The sequence below is a fragment of the Strix uralensis genome, chromosome 5, assembly GCF_047716275.1.
Source record: "Strix uralensis isolate ZFMK-TIS-50842 chromosome 5, bStrUra1, whole genome shotgun sequence".
Lineage (NCBI taxonomy): Eukaryota > Metazoa > Chordata > Aves > Strigiformes > Strigidae > Strix > Strix uralensis.
The window spans coordinates 29,730,039-29,740,038 of record NC_133976.1 but is presented as its reverse complement, the minus strand read 5'-3'; the positions used below and the strand labels follow the sequence as shown (position 1 = coordinate 29,740,038).

Genomic DNA, 10,000 nt, shown 5'->3' with positions numbered 1-10,000 from the left:
CAAGAGCTTGGAGAGCTGCTTTTTTTTCTTCCCCCCCCCCCCCCCTTTTTTTTTTTTTTTTTTTTTTTTTAAAGACTGGGAAAGAGAGGGAGATAGATACAGAGAGAGGGAGTGATAGAAGTGTGCTTTCCAAGGTGGGGTTTCCCAAGCTGTCGATGCTCAAATAAGAATCTTACCCAGAAATTGGCTGCTCGTTTCTGTGTGGGCTGTAGGTAATGCACTCTAGCAGGCTTTTGCCACTATCCTATGTGTAGGGTATGCATCTTACAATATTGTATCTATCATATAGATAACACTGGCCTTCATAGAGATTTTTTTTTTCCTCACCAAGCGAAAATAAATAGCAGGTGGAAATTAATTAGACCTTACTTGCTGTTTGGGGAAGTGAACTGTTGTTTAATAATTGGATGAGTGTGACAACATATTCCTGAATTTTAGAAAGCAGATAAATTACTGTGCCCAGGACTGACCTACTATTTTTATTAGTCCTGAGGAACTGAGATGGCATGAAAGGAGAAGATAGCCTTTAAAATGCAGGATAGCTTTTAGTTTAAGATTGAATATGATACTCTGCTTTCAATACCTTTATCTGACTGTGCCAGTCGGTTAAAAGGATGTTCATTTAAACATCTGATATATAAATAAACCATAGTACACAGATGGTGGGAAAAACTGTGGCTTATAGTACAGAGGTAAGTATTTTAGGCAATGCTTGTTTTTTCAGTTGCAGTTAACTTTAGCACAAATCAGTTCACCGGATTTCTTAAAGCTTTCTCATGCTAGCCGAGTGCACCTGTTTAAGACAGAATGCCGCAGGAAGGATGCATGTTTTCTTTACCTGGCACTCTGTGTGTGTGGGGTGATGGGGGTGATGCAGAGCTGCTGCCTCTTTTTTCTAGTAAATAAATCTTATCTGTGGTAATTTGCAAAAATCTAGTTGTCAATTTTATTGTAAATCAGTGTTCAAATATGGCTTTCAGAGACCCACCATATGAGTGCCCACTTAAAAGTTTCATGCTGCAGCTTGAATTCTTCACGATAGCAGTACTTTCTGTGTTGCGATCCACACACTGTTGTCCCATTGCTGATCTTTTTAGCCATGTTTGAACTGTTACTTTACTCCCAACTACCATCTTCTCTTGTGAGGATATTCTGAATAGTAAAATGATTAGTTGGCTTTGAATAGATGATTTTTTTACCATGAAAATTCTATTTTTTTCTCATCAAAGATGCTGACTTCACTCAGTGGAGCAGATGTGATATGTATTCTTTCTGATTATGCTGAGATACATCCTGTAACTCACAAGTGTAAGCTCTGTTTTCCTGAAAGACCTTCCAGCACAAGGTGTTTGAGCATACTTTACATGTTCACAGAGAAAACTTATTTGAGTAGTACTATATTATGCCTACTAATATAGGTACTTTATTTTACAGTATTTCAATAGCAGTTGACCTAATTAGTATTTTAATCATATTTGTTTACTTAGATTTAAAAAAAAATATGCAGTAATTTATGTCTCTGCTTAGCTCAGGCTTTGAAAGCTAAATGTTTTAGATAAAGTGAAAAAAAAACCCAAAACCCCTTTACAAATATTCTCTTAGCTTGTCTTAATTTTTTGTTCTCACACATTCAGCTATGTCCTTCATATTTGGCATTTTGATTTATTAGGCAATCTTAAGTATTAAAGACTTTTAACGTACCAGCGCAAGACTTCAGATGCATTGTGCCTTGTGTCAATGATGAATTAATTCCAGCAGAGCACAAAAGTTACCATTATTTAAGCCTAGCTCCTCACCTTCTGCCTTTACATCATGGGCCAGTTTTAAAAGGCTGAAGTTTAGGCAGCGTCTTAGGAAGTGAAGCAAGGGGAATGCACAGGCACGCTGGGGACAGGTTCATGGTACTGAGCGCTATAGGTCTGTCTTGTCTATGGATCAACCACCATGGGCATCTCAATGCCAGTGTGAGGTTATGGGCCTGGGGGTGTTGCCCGGGCTCACCCCGGGGCAGGGTAGCAGCTGCTCTAGTTTCTGGAGGTGGTTTGTGGCGGTGGTTGCCGACCTCCACCTTGCCAGGACCGAGGGGTGGCATGGAGGGCACACGGACAGCGTCCGTGATGGCGTCACTTATTGGGGGGACCGGGCCGACTGGCGCCAGGAGACGAGCTTCTCGTTTGCCTCAGCACGTGGAGCAGCGCCACCGAGGCCTACCAGGCAGCGCAGGGCTGAGGCCCGCCGCCTGCTGCCCTCCGCGGCAGCGCCCCGGGGGCGGGTGGGGCGGGGCGGGGCGGGGCGGGCTGCCTGCCCCGGGGCGCCCCCTGCCGGCAGCTCTGGTGCTGCGCACCCGCTCCCGCCTCCCGGCACGGCGGCGGCGGCGGCGGCGGCGCGGGTGGCGCCCCGGGGGCCGGCGGACGGTGGCCCAGCGGCGCGGCCGGCAGCGGCGGCAGTAGCAGCAGCAGCAGCAGCAGCGGCAGCCGCCCTTTGCGCCGGGGCCTTGGGCGCCGGCAGAGCCTGTACCTGGCGGGGCAAACCAAACCCCGCGAGCCTGGCGTTCGGTGCACCCCGCCACAAAGTAAGGAGGTCTAATTGAGCTACGGCTCTCTATCCTGCTATTTGTACAAATAAAAGACCACATCTTGATGCAAAATAAACACAAAAGCACTGTTGTGACTATAACAGGGAGTCATATACTAATTTATATAATAAGTGGTTGTGCACGCTTTATTCAAGATTATGGCTGCAAGAAATGGCATGAATTGCTGGGTGTGTTTAATGCTGGATTATAGCAATTTGAAACATGTCAAACACATGGCTAATGCCTCATGCTTCACTCATTCTTGCGTAAACCTGCATAGCCACCATCCATTATACCCTTGGTAACAACACAATTCTGCAAGTAAATATTGTTACACTAAGTAACCTTTCAATTCAAGTTGTTTAGGAAGAGAAAATGCAATCTTGTGCAGTCAGTTCCAGTGTCAGTTTAATGTTTCAAAAGGGAAGTGGTGTAGAGAATAAGTATCTGTACAGTGACTTGCCGGCTTAAAACACACACACGTGCACGTGCGTGCACACGCGCACACAGAAAATGTACAGTTTACTGCAGGGGAGAAAAGTAAAACTGTAGCTTCTAACTTCACAGGACCAGCATTTCTTTTCTGTTACAGGCAATTGCTTGGTTACCCTGGCAGAATTAGGCATTCAACCTGCAGCGCAACCACATGCTAAAATAATCTACAATTTCATTCTCTATTGCAGAGAGCAGCAAATATTTTCCCCATACCTTTGTTTAAAATACCTGGTAGCAGAGCTTATACCCTACCTTTGGCGACAAGAGTTTGGGAATCACAGCAGAAGTAGGTGCTGTTGAATGTATGTGTCTGTGAATGTGGATGCGTGTGTGTGTGCGTGCCTGTGTAGGCACGCTCATGACAGCGAGTGTGACAGCAAAAGAGAAGGATTAGAAAGTGTGAATGTGTGTAAACAGGGACCTGTATATTTTTCTTGTCCTACTTGAAATACTAAACTTTCAGTCTTAGTATATGGCAGTTGTATTTCCTTTGTATTTATTTATGATTATTATGCTAACAAACCGCACTACTGTTGTAAAAGCAAGAAAAAAAAAGTACATTAGTTTGCTTAGTGAGATGCTGCAGATTCATATTATTCTGCCACCAATAACTGAAATTACTGATACATAGGTATCAGAAATGATCCTTGTTTAGATGTTTTCAGTACTTCAATTTGTGAGGGCTTAGAGTTGATAGTACATGCACACACGTGTATAGATACACATGTATACGTGTGTGTGTGTCTGTGTGTATGCAAAAGAAAAGAAGGGAAAAGAAAAAGATTCTGTGCTCTTGCTTTTTCCAGCAGCCCTTTTTTAGTTGCCGGTAGTGAGAAGTGGGCTGTGGATAACCAACACAGAGCATTACTCAAGCCAAAGTTTCAGTATTGTTTTTTAAAATACCCTTTTACAACTAGAAAAAACATTTTATTCTTAACATAAAATTCTAGGAACTCTTTCTTCTTCATTTAAATACTTCAGCATTTCTTCCACTGCACTTCCAAATAAATTCCCTTTTCTGGTATTCATACTCTATAGTTTCATTCTCTCTGTACACAGCTGTTGGGTTGGATTTGTTGTTTTCTATTGACAGAGTAGTGTTACTGGTCATGTTAGTTAAAGCCGGTTCTGCTGGCTCACAGACACTTTAACTTAAAATGCAGAGCCCGAACTACACTCTGGGGCTTTGCAAGGATACAAAATCCACAAGACATAAAGCCCTTTGGTTAATAAGAACTGCAAGATGTTTAACCCTTCTCTGCTAATTGTAATGAAAGAGTCGGAGAGAAGTAAAAATGGGGCGGGGGGCTGATGTATTTTTTTATTAAATTTCTGGGTGTTTTCTAATGTTTTGATTATCTAACATTTACACCTCTTTGCCCTTTTAATGCGCTTGGCTAAATGTACCACTGTTATTGTCTAACGTTTGAATTTGTAAAAGATGAACCTGTCTGTTGGTTAAATCTTTGTTTGACTAAAAGAGGATTAATGTTTGAATTTCCTGAATTTCCAAATCCTTGTAACGATACAGTTGATGAAGTGTTTTAAATAGATTTCCACTCTGATATACATGTCTTTTTATTGAAAGTAAATATTGTAAAAATCGGAAAGGGCTGCCTGCTCCCACAGTTGTGGCATACCCGCATTAGAATTTTCATATAACTACTAAGGGCAATCAGACCCTTTTCTCTGAATATTTTAAACATTGTACATGTAAAATTTATGCCTAATTTGAATACTTATTAGCTGCCTAATCTCAGAAAAGAGTATTAGCTTTGTTTTTGCCTTGTAAAATTCATCACTGCGTGTATCACATTTTCCATTTCTATTATTTTCCTTTGCTGATGTTCATAAGAGTGTTTAAGAAGGGCTGTTTGTTCATAAACACATCTAGTGCTGCTGTTGTTTAGCTGGCTGTAACAGCTGCCCTCCTTTATCTTAACTGTGTTCATGTTTGGGTTTTTTGCATCCTGTTTATTTTTGACCAGACCGTCTTTAAATAACTCATCTTTTACTATTTTAACTTTCTTCACACAATATATACTTTCACTTTATCTTGTAGGCGCTTGATTGTGTTAATTCATACAGTGTTTTGATTAATATCCCATGCACATAGTTGAAGTTGTAATGATCCTTTTCCTGCCTTTTTTTTTTCCAGAGAAAGGCTATTGCTCATATTTGCAAGGGAGCAAATAACTAAGTTCAATAATTAGGCTAAGCAGCAAGCTTTGTTTCTTTTCCCGAGTTTGCTTGCACATCTCTCTCCATTCAGAGGTGTCTTTTAAAGTCGCAGCTCAGCCAGGTTGTTGTGGGGACTCTTTCAGTATGTCGGGAGTGAGGGTGAAGGAAAGTGAGGTCCATTCTGACCCTGTGAGATCAGGAGAGGACTTTGGTGGCTCTGAGAAGAGACGTTGACCTTTCCATATTACAGATACAAAATGCGCCTTGAAACTCTGGTTTGTAAGGGCACGTTGGTTCTTTATTTACTGCAAAGATTTCAACTGATCTTGGCAGGACATCTCATTGCTATCCTGAAAGTACAGTATATTTATGCAGTGAAAATGATAAAACATTTATTACTGTAGAGAAGGTAATATGCATAATTTATGCTGTTTTTAGCACAATCATTAGTGATATTCTTGATAGATTTTATTTCCAGCTTTCATATCTAATACATGCCTGGAAAATTAATTTTATATCTTTCATTTATTTGCCTATGTTAAAATTGAGTTTTAAGTCATCTTCAAGTGAACAGTTTGATTGCTGCTCATGCATAAGCTTAATTACTTCCCAGGAAGGACAGTATTAAATGTTTTAAATGTCAGAAAAATAAATGAATATCAGCCGTTTGATTAAAAAAATAGGCAATATCTGACGTGTTTGCGGCAGGAGCTTTTTCTTAAAATGCCTCCGAGGCAAAATTTTATTTAGTCACAAAAAAGGAGAAGCCCATTATGCTATTTATCATTGGTTGATACCATATGATTTGTAACACCCTTACAAAATTTTAATTTTGTATGATTAGCTGTGCATCATTAAACAACAGCCTTGCATAAGATATGCTGTAAAATTCTGACAGAATCAAGATAGTGAATATTTTAAATAAGGCTGTATAGTCATCCATGGTTGTCAAAGCTAGATAATAGGAAATATAGAGCAGTGTGTGAAATTGTGCCTTCATTTAAACTGGTTTTATAGGTAGACTTTAAAATGTAGTCGTTCATAAATGCTATTGACCATGCTGCATGCATGGTGTGTTATTTTGGCCGTTAAATGTAAGCACACAAAGATTGCTTATAGAAACCATAATTCTGGTGATTAGTATCTGTATGAAAGCAGAGTTTGCATCGCATTTCTTGGTAAACGGCTCCGCGAGGCTTTTTTCTTCTTCTAAAGATGCTGTCTGTGTAATTGGCAGAGAGGGACATCTTGATAATGGAAGTGTGAAGGTGTAACGCGTGTGTTAATTGATACTTCTTAATCACTTTTAGGTATTAAGTCATGATGCAGGAATCTGCGACAGAGACAATAAGCAACAGTTCAATGAATCAAAATGGAATGAGCACTCTAAGCAGCCAATTAGATGCTGGCAGCAGAGATGGAAGATCAAGTGGTGACACGAGCACTGAAGTAAGCACAGTAGAACTGCTGCATCTGCAACAACAGCAGGTAAGTTTGTTTTGCTTCCTGTTTGTTTTTAAACAAATAAAGGGCTGTTTTTGGACGGGCACCCTTATGCAGACCCTCTGTGCGTGCTGAGTGTGAAGTGTCGTGCAAGTGAAGAGCGTGGGGCGTTACTTGTTGTTGTTTTTGTGCACGTTCATGCTGAAATGCAAGGATCCCGTTTTCGTGGCAGCAACATCTTGCTGATAGTGCTAAACACCACCACGCTCGCCTGGTGATTAAAATCCCATGGCGTATTTATAAAAGTTGTGCCGAAGCCTTGCAGTGCATGTTTTCCGAATCTGTTAGTTTACTGTGCGATTCGGTCGCGTAGGACGTGATGCAGGGCTTTCCACCAGAGGGCCACATTACTTGAGACTTCGCTTCGCTTGCAGTGATTTGTTCCAAAGTCGGAGCTGGGGTGAAGGGACCAGAGTGACTTCTCACAGTAAAGATGCTTTGCTGTCGTAGGTGTAAATAAAAAATGCTGCTTAGTTCAGAACCACTGAAATAAAAAAGGACATGTGCCTGTCTGTGTGTGCGTGAGTGTGATTTGGATGTGTGATTTTGAAAATATGGGAAAAGAGAGAAGCAGCTTTTCTGTAGGTATGTTTCCATTCTCACTTTTCAAACATTGTTTTAAGTTTGTCTGTTTTCTCAACGAGTTAACGGAGAACTGCTTTTATGTTTAAAACTGTAAAATTAAACCGTTGTCTGACTGCTGACACCATCTAATTATGAGGTGCAATCAATTAATTTTTGTCACTGTAAGATTTCTTTTCCTTTTAAAACCTGCATAAACATAATTCCTTCTACTTTGTCTACCTAAAGAGTTGCCTTCCCATCAGGGGACGCAGACTGTACTAATGCAGTGAAGTCTAGGTGGTTTGTTGGTAAATAATTGGGATTTGATTCTGCAGAGTGCTATTACCTGCTCTGAACTCCTGAAAGTCTTCAGTGTCTGGTCCTTTCATCTGCTGAGGCCACTCAGCACCTTGGGAGTTCAAACCCTTCATTTGTAAATACTGAGGTTTTTCATTACAATGTCACGTATTGCATTAATGGAAGGAAAGTTGTCACCCATAAGATAAAGTATTATAAAAATCCTGTTTTATAGAAACATGTTTTACCATGATAGATAAATTGTATGGGTATGGGCCTCTGAAATAACAGGTCATAATAGCTCTTAAAATTGAATCATTCTTAGTGCTGAATTAAGCAGTGTACACTAGCTACATTTATAGTTAAATATTTTAAATGGTGACAAAAAATGTCAAAGAATTAAATAGTCATAGATGGAAATATAAGAAATTGTTAAGGCTTAAATCTGTGCCTTGCTTCAAATTCAAGTGTATTCTGTTTTAACAATTGAGCACTTATAGTATTACAGTCTGAGGAAATACAGGTTACAGTATCTTCATTAAGTTCTTAGCAGGCTTAAACCTATATATATGTACACACTATTATCTATATGTGTACACTATGTATGTATATTATTTTCATATAAAATTAAATATACACACACACACACATATATATAAATTTAATATTGTTTTCATTGAAAAGCATGCCATCACCTTTATTCAGGTGTTCAGATTATAACAGCATTTTATTGAGAGAGAGTGTATTTAATTGGCGAAAATGTTTAGAAAACTAAATTTAAGTGAAACGCTTTAAAACACAAAAATACCAGCAGAATAATGTGCCACTTACATGTTTCTCAGAGAAGCAGTCCTAGGCATTTGTAGCCAATTTGTCCATACAGTCACAGATTCCAGTAGATAGCATTTGCAAAGACCACAGAGAATAACAACTGAAGATGAAAATATCCAGTTGAGTACTAATAACAGACAGGTTCTGAGGGGACAGGCTTAGAAGTGACAATCTTTTCTTCAAAACTGTGATTAGATCTTAAATAAGCAGACAGGCAAAGTAAAACCATGGGTACAGTTAATAGGACTCAAGAGGCATTTTATGGTGGGGTCTGCACCATAGGATTTAAATACAACTTGAGTTAGGCATATAAATCCTTCTATAAAATATGTTGATGTGAAACATAAACACTAGTAAACATGCAGTAAGGATGTCCTTTAGATAATGGGCATAGCTTTACACTACTTCTGCTTTTCTTCCTCTTTTCTATTTCTTTTTTTTCTGTTTTTGTCCAGATGCCTTTTGAAATATGATTTAAGAGGGAAGTGATGGCTGGTTTTATTACTGTCACTGTAGTAACTCTCTAAAATGTTATTTTTAATATGCGACTTGCCTAACAAACTTTGACAAGTAGAAAAACAGAGCAAACCCCATTGTACCCGCAGTTATTAGTTTTAAGATTTTTTTTATTGCTTAAATATGTGAAAGATATAATGTACTGATGTCATAGTTTAACATTCTGGTTTTGGCTTCTCTGAGTCATTTTATTGGGGGCCTTCAAATAAACAAATCAAGTTTGTTACAGCTTTTTCTAAAGGAAGCAAGTAAATGATTGCTGATTTTAATACATTCCCTTCAGCTGGGCAGCTACATAAAGCTATGCTAATGCTTAGGAATAGTTATATCAGCTGAGTAAAATCACAAAATCAGTTTTCATTGTGGCATGAGTATATGCTGGGGAAAGTCAAATATAAGAAATTTTAGACTATGTACAAAGAGCAACTGGGCTAAGTTAAAAATTTTAAGTTACATCCAATTTGCATCTTGTTCAAGCGTTATGATCACAAGTTGGTGGATTTATAGAAAGTAAATAAGCTAAAATAATAGACTTCATTAGGTTCTTATAAGCAATTATATGGGGTTTGGACAGTCCTGTTACTGGCTTGATGATCTATGTTGTTGTGATCTTTATAGAAATAAGAAGTTTGACTTAAATCAGGGAGTTATTCCTCATCCATATATCAAGAGAGAACGATAGTATTCTATAATATATTGTAATATATACTCGGTGATAAATGGATTGGGTGCTGTCACAAGTCATCAGGTTGGCTTTGAAGATATATGACTAGAACATAAGCAACTTTTTATCTTACTGCCGATATTTATCAATTAATAAATATTGCTAAAGTGAATGTAGATTTTTATTATTAAAATATGGTGCAAACTGTAATCTGCTCAGACTTGTTTCTTCTGCTTTTTTTGGCTTACGACGAGACATTCACTGTCATATATGTACATTTGTACACTTCTGAGGTTTTCACTATCATTTTTTTCCTTGTCTGTTAAAATCAGTGTTTGATACTAGAATGTATAATACATGGAAAAAGCATATCC

The 10,000-nt window shown here is 38.8% G+C and overlaps 1 protein-coding gene across 1 annotated transcript in view; it reads left to right on the top strand.

The window, feature by feature from the left end:
* The first annotated feature begins 6,565 nt into the window (after positions 1–6,565).
* Positions 6,566–10,000, top strand: part of FOXP2 (forkhead box P2) — a 194,960-nt gene continuing 191,525 nt past the window's right edge. The window contains exon 1 of the mRNA XM_074870227.1: positions 6,566–6,739. Coding sequence (XP_074726328.1) covers positions 6,572–6,739 — 168 coding nt within the window. The 5' untranslated portion in view covers positions 6,566–6,571. The remainder of the gene's footprint in view (positions 6,740–10,000) is intronic.